General features: G+C 40.8%; 1 protein-coding gene across 1 annotated transcript; it reads left to right on the top strand.

The window, feature by feature from the left end:
• The first annotated feature begins 5,836 nt into the window (after positions 1-5,836).
• Positions 5,837-12,382, top strand: LOC103438743 (protein argonaute 4A-like). Its single transcript, XM_029105223.2, has 23 exons — positions 5,837-5,936; positions 6,730-6,979; positions 7,073-7,278; positions 7,368-7,598; positions 7,674-7,807; positions 7,881-7,978; positions 8,071-8,168; positions 8,284-8,443; positions 8,519-8,635; positions 8,725-8,832; positions 8,918-8,980; positions 9,069-9,182; positions 9,288-9,450; positions 9,549-9,667; positions 9,763-9,900; positions 10,033-10,163; positions 10,300-10,365; positions 10,907-10,970; positions 11,069-11,180; positions 11,291-11,364; positions 11,683-11,777; positions 11,903-11,934; positions 12,028-12,382. The coding sequence occupies exons 2-23, from the start codon at positions 6,740-6,742 to the stop codon at positions 12,204-12,206; spliced, it is 2,742 nt and encodes a 913-aa protein (XP_028961056.1). The 5' UTR covers positions 5,837-5,936; positions 6,730-6,739; the 3' UTR covers positions 12,207-12,382.
• The last annotated feature ends 480 nt before the right edge of the window (positions 12,383-12,862 follow it).

A 12,862-nucleotide genomic window follows, 5' to 3' on the forward strand; every position in this document is an offset into this window, starting at 1 on the left:
TGCACCCAAAAATGGCTATTACTTTTTGTGGTTCAAATGGTAATTATATTAAAATTGATGGTGCTGGTTCGTCTGATGAGCTTGACTATCTTCCATTGATACAATGGCGCAATTTGTTACTCGTTGGAAGGCAAAATTTGAAGTCCCTCATTGGTGTTACGGTTAAAGAAGAAGATGAGCTCTCCAAGTCACAAATCCCTCACTTGATCAGCATTTACAACATGACTCTTGCAGCTTCTTTTGTTCATCTGGAGGTGGTATGAATGGCTTTGCTGGTTCTTCTGTGTTAGCAGTTCAAATGAAAAGTGAGATCTCTGATCACTCTACTTATGATCACCTGGACCACATTTCCCTCAAAGAGCGACAAAAGATGCTGCAATCAAGGAAACTCTTCGGGTTTGAAAAAGCACTTATTGAGGATATTCCAGGGCCACTATCAAAGGACCTTATGCAACAGCTTGCTTGTAAAGGACAGGCAGATACTAGTAGTGCCGGTGGAGAAGCTTTAGTGGCTACCAGTTCACTTCATGACAATTCAGGAAGAAATAGTTCAGTTGTTTGTAGAACTTCTATGATTAGTTCACCTCATAATGTCATTGTTGAAGCATTTTCTACAACCTATCAATATTCAGTTAATTCCAGTAAGTCCAATTATGGTGGAAAAGGTTCTGAAAGTGATAAGAAATGCTCATCTGAGAGAATGCCTCCTAATGCCACGGAGTTAAGTTCATGTGGGGGACAGGACTATCTGCCTACATGCACAAGTAGAAGGCATTGTTCAACCCCGTCAACATCTGTTAAAGTAAAGGATGAACCTTGGGATGACGGTGTCTTCCAAAATCAGGACAGAAATGCTGGGGGTAAGTTCTCCTTTGACATACTGCCCGTAAAGAATGAACCAAGAGTTTTCAATGAAATTAATGAAGAAGAGGAATCTCATCACTCGGCCCGACCACGACCCTTCATCTGAGCCATCAGACTCCGTAGTTCCTGCACCCGCCACAAGTCAGCAACCCAAACACCTTGAGCAGCTTGAAAGATCAGAGTCCTTGCTTGCTAAGCAAAAGCGTACTGCACCCATCATTGTCTGCCGCAAAAGGAGCTCCAGTTCGTTAAAACCTTCGGCGGCTGCTTCTAGCTTTGGTCAGACTCTCAAAAGAGATGAGAAGAAGAAAGCAGCAGCTCCGGCGAAGCCTAAAGTTGCAGCGAAGGAACAAGTGTTAAGGCTATGAACACTTGGTGATTTTCGTTGGCGGCGACGACGTCCTCCTCTGTTCTCCTCACCACTGCGCCGCTGCCTACAACTCCAGCTCTGCCACGAACAGGCAACCATCGTCACAACAACTGCAGTAGTCGCGAGCAGGACTCTTCATCACCATCTCTGCAGCTCAGTTCCAAGCAGCAACGGCGACGGCAAAGTCTCCGACATCAAGGCTGCACCACTCTTCTCTTGCGTGCTCCTCCGTCTCTTGCCTCGCAGCTGCCAACGACTTCAACGACCGCCGTCAAACGACTAGCCGGTCGTGAAGCTCGAAGCACCATCTTCTCCGTCCTCCCTGCTCTGCTCCTGCAGAAGTTCCTCTACCCTTCATCCAAATTTATATAAAAAAATATATAATAAAGAAAGGGGATGGTGGATCAAAGATAGGGAACAGCCCCATGGTAGATCAAAAGTTTCATGGTGCGTCTGGCACCATGTGCATAAATAAAAGAAAAAAAAAAAGGGAGAAATGATTTAAAAAGTAAAGGGAGCAGCAATGGTGATGAGGGGAAGCATCTTTCAAAGGCAAGAAGAAGAAATCGTGGTGGACAGCACCATGTGTTAAAAAAAAAAAAAAAAGGGAGAAATGATTTAAAAAATAAAGGGAGCAGCAATGGTGATGAGGGGAAGCATCTTTCAAAGGCAATCCCAGCTGCCAATTGTTTAAAGTAGCAGATTGGAGGGATGAGACGGGAAGTTGGCCAACAGCTTCATTTTTGGAGATTACCATTACTAGCGGAAAAGCAAGCATAAGGAAGCATTCAAGGGGAGAGCATTTCGCTCTCACATAAAAAAAAAATATATATATATATATACCCATTTACAAATTCCATGTTCATTTAATATTATTTTGTGCAAAAAAATAAAAAATAAAAAATGCATTGAGAGAAATAAAGTCCATTTTATTTATTTTTCTGAAAATTTTACAGAAATATACATTTTTACATCCAGTCAAAAAAAAAAAAAAAAAAAAAAAAAAAAAAAAGTCAAATCAAATCTACAGGAAGGGATTTTCAAGGACGATCAGGTAGCGCCTCACCACTCGGCAGAGCTCTAGGAAGAAGAGGCGCCAGAGGTTGACTGTTTGAAGCCTCATCACTCGGCGGAACTCCAGGAAGAAGAGGAGCCAGAGGTTGATCATGAGGAGCTTCATTACGCGGTACAGCCCTAGAAGACGAAGGCAAGTGCTGCTGGAACAAACCCACAAACCTCTGATGATCAAGTAAAATCTGACCATCAGATTCCTGCATCTGGTTAATCTTCCTCTTCATGTTTGTCGCATAGCTATGTGCGAGCTTATGCAACTGTTTGTTCTCCTGCTTGAGCCCTCTAATCTCCTGTTTGAGACTCATCACTTCAGCCGCCAATGATTCAACTTGACGGGTTCGAGCAAATAGGCGTTGGGCCATATTAGACACAGAACCTGCACACTGCACACTGAGAGCCAGAGAATCCTTAACAGCCAACTCATCAGACCGTTTGGAAAGTAGTCTGTTATCTCTGGGAGTGACAAGGTTCCGGGCCACCACCGCAGCGGTCATATCATTCTTCACCACTGAATCCCCAACGGTAAGAGGACCAGTAGGGGATATGAAGGATGGGCGCCATATGTTGTCTGGTGAAGGCGGAACTGCCTCTTCACCAAGATTCAAGTCAAAACGACGGTCGGAGGGTCCAGACATTTTCAAAGTGATGAAGGAAGAAGAGATCGGACAAATCAAGATCTTAGAAGTACAAGAGGGGAGTTTTCACAAGCGAAAATTCGAGTGTGCTTTGAAACGAACTGCATGCCTCTATAAAAATCAGCACTCGACGGGGTTTCAGAGATCGAATGGGCGAGCTCAGAATTTGAAGAGGCCATTCAAAAATCGAAGAGGCAAGCTCAGAAATCGGAGAAGCATCTTGCTTTTCCAGACACGTTGGCACCCGTCACACGCAAACTCAGCTTTGCAAAAATCACGGGCAATTTGTCGAAGCGCCGATCCCAGATATCGAAGAGGCGCCAGTCTTTTTCAGCCGCGTCAACACCTGTCACATGCACACTCAGCTTGGCGGAAATTACGGACAATTTGTCGAAGATTTCTGATAAGGAAGAAAGCACGTGAAGCCATATAGATCAATCACGCATTGGTTGCCGACACGAGTGAAAGAATAGTACCTCTACAGGCATCAAAGAACTTCCTATAATTGTCTACATTCACCTTCCATAACGAGGCAGACATACAGAGCCTTTCTTCATCTCCAAAAAATGCTTTCCCTACGAAGCCTCTCGAGTCATTCAATGTTCCTTATTCCTTGGGGTACCTCTGCAAGCCAATGACTCCAAAGCAAAAGTATCTCATATCAGCAGGGTAGAAAGCAAGAGTATCTCATATCATGCGCTCTCCCTGTCCTTTCCTTTGTCCTTGTTCTTACCTACAAAGACAAGGATAAAGAAAACAATATGCCGGAACTTCCACTCAAACTCGGGTAAGGAACCGACTGCTTGGAACCCTTCCCTGATTGCCTACCTAGCACTGCTCTCGAGTACTCGCCTTCCAATGCTGCTGTACTTTCAAAAAAGCTGCCACATCTGCTTGGGGAACAGATAAGGCAAGTGAAAATGATACCTTGCAGCATGTGGAGACAAGGTGCGGAAGGAACAAGCAGAGAAGAATGCAGTCTGCATAATCAACTCAGCAGAAGGAGTCCGAACTGAGGAACTCGAGAAGCTGCCACATCTGCCTGAAGAAACAAGCAGAGAAGAATGCAGCATGCACAGTCAACTCAGCAGAAAGAGTCTGAGATGAAGAACTTGAGAAGATGCCGCATCTGCCTGAGGACGGTGAGCTTGTTTTGACCCTCAAATTCTTGGGTCGGCTTACTAGGCGTTGTGAGCTGCACGTGCTGATTCACCACCCTTGAATCGAATCCTTAAAGATCAAGTCACCAACTGGAAGAAGAGTTCATCAATCTTGAAGATCATGCCGTTGACCAAACTGCTCAGGTGTGAATTAGAAAGATTGAACAAAGAAACAGGTTGTCACCTTTACCTCGTGCCTGCTTGCCATGTGTTCGAGTCAACCTTCAAGAATCAAGCCTCAACGGCCCTTGAGGAAATCACAAGTCCGATTCAAGATTAAGTGTCTACCACCATTGAATCAAAACCTAGTTCAAGAATAAGCTGTGGAAAATCAACAATTGGAGGAATCCAGAAAATCCTTCAACCCAGTTCAAGATCAAAGCTGTGGAAAGTCAACAAGCGCAACAAAATACGTGCCGATTCACCCACTACCAAAGCCAAAGATCATCTACCACATGAAGCTCCTGGTGGTCCAATTTCAACCTTCAAGATCAAGTCTCGACGGCCCTTGAAGAAATTTCAAACAAAAGTTCAAGAACAAGCCTCAACGGCCCTTGAAGAAATCTCAAGCCTAATTCAAGATCAAGCCTCAACGGCCCTTGAAGAAATCTCCAGCCCAATTCAAGATCAAGCCTCGACGGCCCTTGGATCGACATCTACAGTAAGGGACTTCAAAACACATCTCCTACACGTGACAAGCACATGTATACGACGTGCCTTGAAGTGGGGGCATTTGTAGACATCGAAATTTCGGTAAATAAATGTTGACCGGTAAATCAAAGTGTCAACGCTCATGTATTACATAAATTTTACACGTAGCGTGTGACTCAACGAAAATTGAAATGAGTTGGAAAAGTCATCAAATAGGACATGTGTCAACACCTGGCAGAAACGACTTATTTCATCTGGAATATTATATTCAAAATTAGGCCTTGGAAAATTCTATAAATACAAGCCCATTCCATTCATTTGGGGAACCAATTCATATTACACCTTGAAGCTCTGAAACTCCAAAGCTCTCAAGCATCCAGGTTCCCGAAGAATCAAGAAAGCCTTTTTCGTTCTTCGTTCATCGTTCTTCCAAGATCAAGCCCCGACGGCCCTTGAAGAAAGTGTTCTTCGTTCATCGTTCTTCCAAGATCAAGCCCCAACGGCCCTTTGGATCAACAATCATCCACCAATTCAAGATCAAGCCCCGACGGCCCTTGAAGAAAGTGTTCTTCGTTCTTCGTTCATCGTTCTTCCAAGATCAAGCCCCGACGGCCCTTGAAGAAAGCACCATCGTTCATCATCCGTTCATCCAAGATCAAGCCCCAACGGCCCTTTGGATCAACAACGTCGACAAATCCACAAATCCAATTGTTCTTCAAGATCAAGCCCAAAACTCCTTGAAGATCCGTTCATCACTGTTCTTCAAGATCAAGCCCAAAAGCCCTTGGAGATCCGTTCATCACTGTTCTTCAAAGATCAAGCCCAAAAGCCCCTTTGAAGATCCGCTCAAATCCACCTTCAAGATCAAGTCCACGGCCCTTGAAGAACGTTCATCCTTAGATCAAGCCCAACGGCCCTTTGGATCAATCACACATCCACAAATACACACCTTACGGAGATCGAATCAGATGATCAAAATAGAGAGAGATTGTAACCCAAAATCATCAAAAATACAAATATTTGTTTGTGCGCGTTCGTTCTTGTCTCTTTCGTTTCAGGAATTTTTCGTGTTCACAGCAATCTTTTTTCTAAAGGCTGTTTCTTTTCTTTCTTTTTTTATTTAAAAGTGTGTTTGTAGTTTGTACAACAGATCTGCTCGGTGGTGGAGCAATATTTTTAAAGGTTTGTTTTTCCCTTGCTTTCGTAGGGTTTTTGGTTATATGTAGCTTGTTTTTCTTCTTTCTTTGTTCTTGTCTGCATTTCCGCCAGAAACCACCGTTTCTTTGTGATGCAATGTTCTTTGGCTGGCTTTAGATTTGAGTATTAGATGAATTGTTTCTTTTCTTTATCTATTTTCTTGTTTGTATTGAGATTTTCAGTCTTGAAAAATATTGAGGGCCTGTTTGATAACCATTTCAATTTTTTTCATTTTTCATTTTTCTGAAAATTGAAATCTATAAGCAGTCATTTAATAAATTAAAAAAAAAAAAAAAAAAAAGTGAACGCAAAAACTGAAACTGAAACTGAGAATGGAATAATTATCAAAAGACCCCCAAGTGTTTTAAGTTTTTTGCTTTTATATCAGAAACAAATGATGAGGTAATGGACTCTTTAAAAAATGAAAATTACCATTTCTTAGCAATCAATAAATTAACAGATTAAGATTATACTTTGAAGAATGCTTGAGTATGATCCAAAATGCAATTTATTTGTTATTTAAATCCTTGAAACCATCATCTTATTCCTTTGCTGTGCATGAATTGGTTATTTCAGTTCTCGTCTTCGTTTCTTTGCTGTTGTATGTATTCTCCCTGATTTAGTTTTTAGTGCTTTCCATGTGTATTCCTCCTGATGAGTTAGTGGCAGGACAATTGTTTTGGAAGAGAAACTGGCTCAAGTTTGAATTTGGTAGAGATGTATCTCTTTGTTACCTGCAGTTTACACCTACATTGCTTATCAATTGCGGGGTTGGCAGGTATAAGGTAATGGAGTCTTCCGATCCCAAAGGAGCTGAGCTTCATCCTCCTCCCGCCATTATTCCTCCAAAAGTTGTCCCAACTGTGGCAGAAGGAAAATCTGTTGAAGTGTTTAAGAAACCATCGACTTCTAAACTTGTTCCCATGTCAAGGCCAGGCTTTGGATCTAGAGGAAAAAACATCCAACTAACAACTAACCATTTCAAAGTGGGAGTGAAAATTTCGGATGGCTACTTTTTCCATTATAGTGTAACTTGCTCGTCCCTACCTATCTTAATTAGCATCTATTTTGCAGCTTAATGTTTGTATAATGTATTGATGTTAGATATGTTGTTAGTACAGATTGACATGTTTTATGAGGATGGAACCCCAGTTACAGCGAACGCTATTGGACGCAAAGTTGTTGAAAAAGTTAAAGAGACATATGACAGGGATCTAGGACGAAAAGAATTTGCTTATGATGGACAGAAGAACTTGTTTACTGTTGGCTCTCTCCCTCATAAAAGACTCGACTTTGTGGTAGTATTGGACAACATCTCGTCAAGCAGGTACTGATTTGTGGATGATCATGTTGAATTTATCTTGCTCTCATTTTCTCTTGAGATCATTGGCTCAGTGGCTATTTTTCACACACTAGGCGAATTGGGAATGTTGGAGGTAGTAGTAGTTACGACCCAGCTGAGAGTGGAAGCGATAGGAAGAGACTTAAGCATTCATTTCAATCCAAAACAATAAAGGTGCTGATAAATTATGCTACTAAAATCCCAATGCAAGCGATCGTAAATGGATCACGAGGTCAGGATTCAAAGGAGTTTCAGGAAGCAGTTAGAGTTCTGGACATCATTCTAAGGCAGCATGCAGTAAAGCAGTAAGTAGTTGAATGTTGTATCTTTCCCTCGATCAGTCTTCCCTTGTTGGTTCATCATACACTGTTTCTGTCCAGGGGTTGTCTCCTTGTCCGACAGTCTTTCTTCCGTAACAATCCAAGGAATCCAGACTTGGGAGAAGGCTTGTCAGGCTGCTCGGGCTTCCATTCAAGTTTCCGAGCTACCCAAGCGGGTCTTTCCCTGAACATGGGTAAATTTCTAAGCTTTCATTTGTTCTCTGTCATTTTACTGCCACATTAATCACTATCCCTGCCTGAATGCAGATGTATCCACTACAGTGATCATAAAACCAGGTCCCGTTTTGAACTTCCTCTTGGAGAACCAAAAAGTTAATCACCTTCGCCATATTGATTGGATCAAGGTACTTAAAAGTGATTTCATACAGTATTGGCATTGCATTGATATGACTTCATTCATGAGTCTTAGGCTCTGAGCTTCTTTATTTGATCATAGGCTAAAAGGACGCTAAAAAATCTACGGATCAGGATCGAATCCTCTGGTATGGAGTACAAAATCACTGGATTGAGTGACGATTCCTGCAAAGAGCAGACGTAAGTTCTTTCAGTGCATTACCAATGCCATCTAAACATCATCTCAAGTTCTTGTATTCTAATATGTATGAACCTGTTTATCTGAAATATTTCACCATGTTTTCTCTATGTGAAGGTTTTTTCTAAAAAAGAGTAAAGGACAAGATGGTGACGGAGAAGAAGTTACTGTTTATGACTACTTTGTTCGCCATAAACACATACCTGTACGTGAGTCAGCAGATTTTCCATGCATCAATGTTGGGAAAGCAAAGCGGCCATCTTTCTTTCCACTTGAGGTGATACATTAACTTCAAATGATAACTACTATGGTTAATATTGGAATTATTTTTCATGCTCCTTTGCCTGTATAGCTTTGTACCTTGGTTCCATTGCAACGCTATACCAAAGCCTTGTCCACTAAGCAAAGGTCTACACTAGTGGGGGAGTCCCGGCAGAAGCCCCAGGAGCGGATTTCAGTTTTGCAACGTGTGAGTTATTTCTCTCCATGTGTTATAGTTTAAACTTTGAAATTTTGAATCTAACACTTTCTTTCGTCTCATATGTTATATTCTTGCAGGAGCTGAGAAGTAGTAACTACAATGCTGACCGGATGCTTCAATCTTCTGGAATATCAATCAGTCCTGAATTTATGCAGGTTGAAGGCCGTGTGCTGTCAGCCCCAAGGGTAAAAATTTTGGATCCTTTCTTTTCATGTCGCTACTATTATTTTATTGATGTATGTCCTTTTTATCATCTCTCTTTTGTTGCAGTTAAAAGTGGGCAATGGGAATGATTTTTTCCCCCGGAATGGGCGCTGGAATTTCAGCAATATGGTGCTCTTCTTTTCTTGTGCTTTCTTGTTTCACCACTTTCAAATTCTGAATTTCTTGTACTGAATTTAGCTTGCTTACCTGCATGTAGAGTTTTGTGGAACCGGTAAAAATTGAGACGTGGGCAATTGTCAACTTCTCTGATTTCCGTGACATTGATTTCCTGATCAAAACTATGTTGAAGTGTGGAGATATGAGAGGAATTGTGAGATTTTCCCTTTCCTCTGAATTATATTATGAGATCTACTCCAGGCTGTACATCTGATCCCTTAATTCTTTGTTCTAAACATTTTTTGTTGTTTTTCGGTAGGCCATACATCCTCCAAGTCATGTATTTCAAGAGAAAAATCAGCATAAGCGCGAGCCAGCTGCGGTCCGAGTGGACAAGGTGTTTGAAGAAAGAGGATTGAGAATTAAGAAAGAAATACCAAAGCTTCTGCTGTGTATTCTTCCTGAGAGGAATAACATATATGGTCACAATCAGATCACAATTTTTTTTTTCATCTATTTATTGTTTTCACATTTTAGTTTGGGAGTATATATTCTGTACTAACAATTCCTTACACTTAAGGTCCATGGAAAAGGAAATGTCTCTCCGAGGTCGGGGTTATAACACAGTGCATTATCTGGAAGGGTAAAAGGATGAATGATCAGTATATCACAAATGTGCTCCTCAAAATCAATGCTAAGGTATTTGTGGAAATTGGCTCTTGTCATCTCGTCTATGGTTTGGTTTTAGTTATTAGTCATGCCTTAATCTTATTGTCTTAATGTCGCATATGCAGCTTGGTGGAATGAACACCTATCTAACAGCGGAGTATTCTCGTTCTATACCTATGGCTTCCAGGTCTCCTACTATGATTTTGGGTATGGATGTGTCCCATGGCTCACCTGGGCGGTCAGATGTTCCTTCTATTGCAGTGGTAACCATTTCAACCTCTAAACTGATTTTTTTTTTTTTTCAATCATGTCACCCGGGAAGTTTGCTGCTGTATCATGTCATGTGCATTTGTTGATGCATACCTCTTTACATATTGTAAGTTGGAGGTTTGTAGGTGGTTGGTTCGAGGAAATGGCCCTCAATTTCTCATTATCGCGCCTCAGTTCGTACTCAATCACCGAAAGTAGAAATGATTGCTTCTCTGTTCAAGCCTGTGTCAGAAAAAGATGATGAGGGCATAATCAGGTTGGCCTCTCCCACCACTTACATTGACCTCGCCACTTTAATATTTTTGCATCCAGTTATCTGTTATCTGATTATTTAAAACTTACTTCTGGTGTACTTGTTTCATTCAATTCTGTAACATATGTGCTCTTTTCAGGGAACTGCTACTAGACTTTTATCGTTCATCAAACAGCTGTAAGCCGGCTCAGATAATAATTTTCAGGTGTAGTATTATTCATAAGAGTTATGCCACATATGTAGGGAGTTATAAAATTCATTTTGATTATGCCCTTGATCGTCACCAGCGAACTATTGCGAGTCCTTTTTTGTACTTTAAATAAAAAGCTAGAAAATTTTCTTGAGGTATAGTAGTATCGTTATATTGACATTTTACAACAATTATTCTGACATATATAATCACAGATCTACAACTGCAGGCTCTCTGTGGTATTGTTCTTTGCCTGTTTAGGCAATGTCCTACAACAATGAGTAGAGAAATAAAATAAAATTTTGTTAATGTTCTCTGTGATTAAGTGTAAGAGTTGTTATGCGTTTCATCCTTATATCCAATTTTTATTAGTATCATATCTTGAAAGGTTAGCATCTCAAGCGATCGGTGTTGATGACATCCCATTCCCATTTAAATGAATCTTCAAATTAGCTCTGGTTCATATTTGTCTAACAATGTTGAATCATTCATTGAATAGTTTCACAAAGGTCATGTACAATTCCTGCTGAACTTGTTTTGGTTTTCTTTTGCTTAGGGATGGAACGAGCGAATCACAGTTCGACCAAGTCTTGAATGATGAAATGAGCCAGATCATTCAGGTCTCTCTTGGTCAATTTAAATTTTCTTTCTAATTCTTTCCTGGAAATAGAAGATGTTCATATCTAAATTTTGTTATATCTATAAATACGTATTTCAGGCCTGCAAGTTTCTTGATGAGGGGTGGTCTCCAAAGTTCATGGTAATTGTAGCACAAAAGAATCACCATACAAAATTCTTCCAGACCGGTTCTCCTCATAATGTTCCACCGGGTTAGTCATTTTCCCATCGCTGCATGAATTTTTGAACAGAAAACCAGAAGGAAATGCACTTTCAGTAATTGTCCCATAATCAGAAGTTTCCTTTCATAACTTGAATGCAGGGACTATCATTGACAGAACAGTTTGTCATCCAACTAACAATGATTTCTACCTGTGTGCTCATGCTGGGATGATTGTGAGTATTCTTAAGAACCCGTTGCTCTTCTTATGGAAGATAATATACCTCAGCAGATAAACTAGAGAATGTGTTTCCTGCGATGCAAGTTGGTCGTCCCCAGAACGATTTTTATCTGCTAATTTAATGGAATCAAGAAATTTTAACTTATGTCTAATAATTTGTTTAGTGGATTATGTTTATCTACTGTAACCAGCACATATTATTGCTTGTCTACTCGACATTGTTCTGCGTTTTGGATTGTTTTACTCCGTATAACTATCTGATTGAGCTACGTTGAAGAGAAAACATTCAGTCGACTTTGGATTGTTGATGTAGGGGACTACACGACCTACTCATTATCATGTTCTACTTGATCAACTTGGCTATTCAGCAGATGACTTGCAAGAACTTGTTCACTCTTTATCGTATGTGTAAGTATACTCATATTCTCGTTTTGCGTAAAAAATCTTTGAAGTCGGGAAAAATAGGTTCTGGTTATGTTTTCCGAAGTATGAGTTTGCTTCAGACCTGAAACCCTGCTATAATTTATATACAGGTTCCAAAGGAGTACCACAGCCATATCAGTAGGTAATATATTCTCTTCCGGTTATTTTTCCCTACTTTTTTTCTGCTTGGTGTATGATGAAGTTGTTGGTGGTTGCTGTTTTCTCTTTACTACAGTTGCTCCGATACGCTATGCTCATCTGGCAGCCGCTCAGATGTCGCAGTTCATTGACTTCGATGAAATGTCGGAGACTTCCTCAAGCCGAGGTGGTAGTGTTACAGTAGCTGGTGGTGTGGCGGTGCCTGAATTACCAAAGCTGCATGAAGATGTCAAGAACTACATGTTCTTTTGTTGAAGATATTTTGGCCTTACAATAGCATATGAACTCGTGTGATATTTATGTTCAGATACTATTTCGGAAACTACTTGTGCCATTTATGTTTGACGTTCTTTACTTTCGTAAATTTCCAGACAAACAAACATTCAGAATTTGTCCCTCTGATACTTGTCATATATGTCTTTGATTAAGAAGACTGGTGCACCATACGCGAGCTTTGCTCAATTAATTAAATCTCAACCGTTCACTTGTGAAGAAAAAATGTGCAAGTGAAAGTTTCTGACAGTTAGCTGTTTTCTCTTTACCACAGTCGAACCAGTACGCTGCGGCCATATTGGTAGCCGCTCAGATGCAACGTCAGAGACTCCGTGAAGTGACGGTGGCGGATCCAAGAAATAATATTAGGGGGTCAGTAAGAATGGTGCGCGCAACACGTAGATTTTTTTTACCAAAAATAGCATGCATATCGCCATTTCATCGAGTCTTGGTAGACCCAAAGTCATTTGGAAAGCCATATTGCACACCTGTTAATGTATGCAAGGTATTCATGGACATTCATTGGTTCTTGGTAGGCCTGAAGTCAATTGAAGGGCATGTATGAAGCCAACTCTAATCTTCAAAAGGGCAGCATCCAAAATATCCCTGGACATTCACCGAAGTTCGAAGGGTCAACA

The sequence above is a fragment of the Malus domestica genome, chromosome 07, assembly GCF_042453785.1.
Source record: "Malus domestica chromosome 07, GDT2T_hap1".
NCBI classification, from domain to species: domain Eukaryota; kingdom Viridiplantae; phylum Streptophyta; class Magnoliopsida; order Rosales; family Rosaceae; genus Malus; species Malus domestica.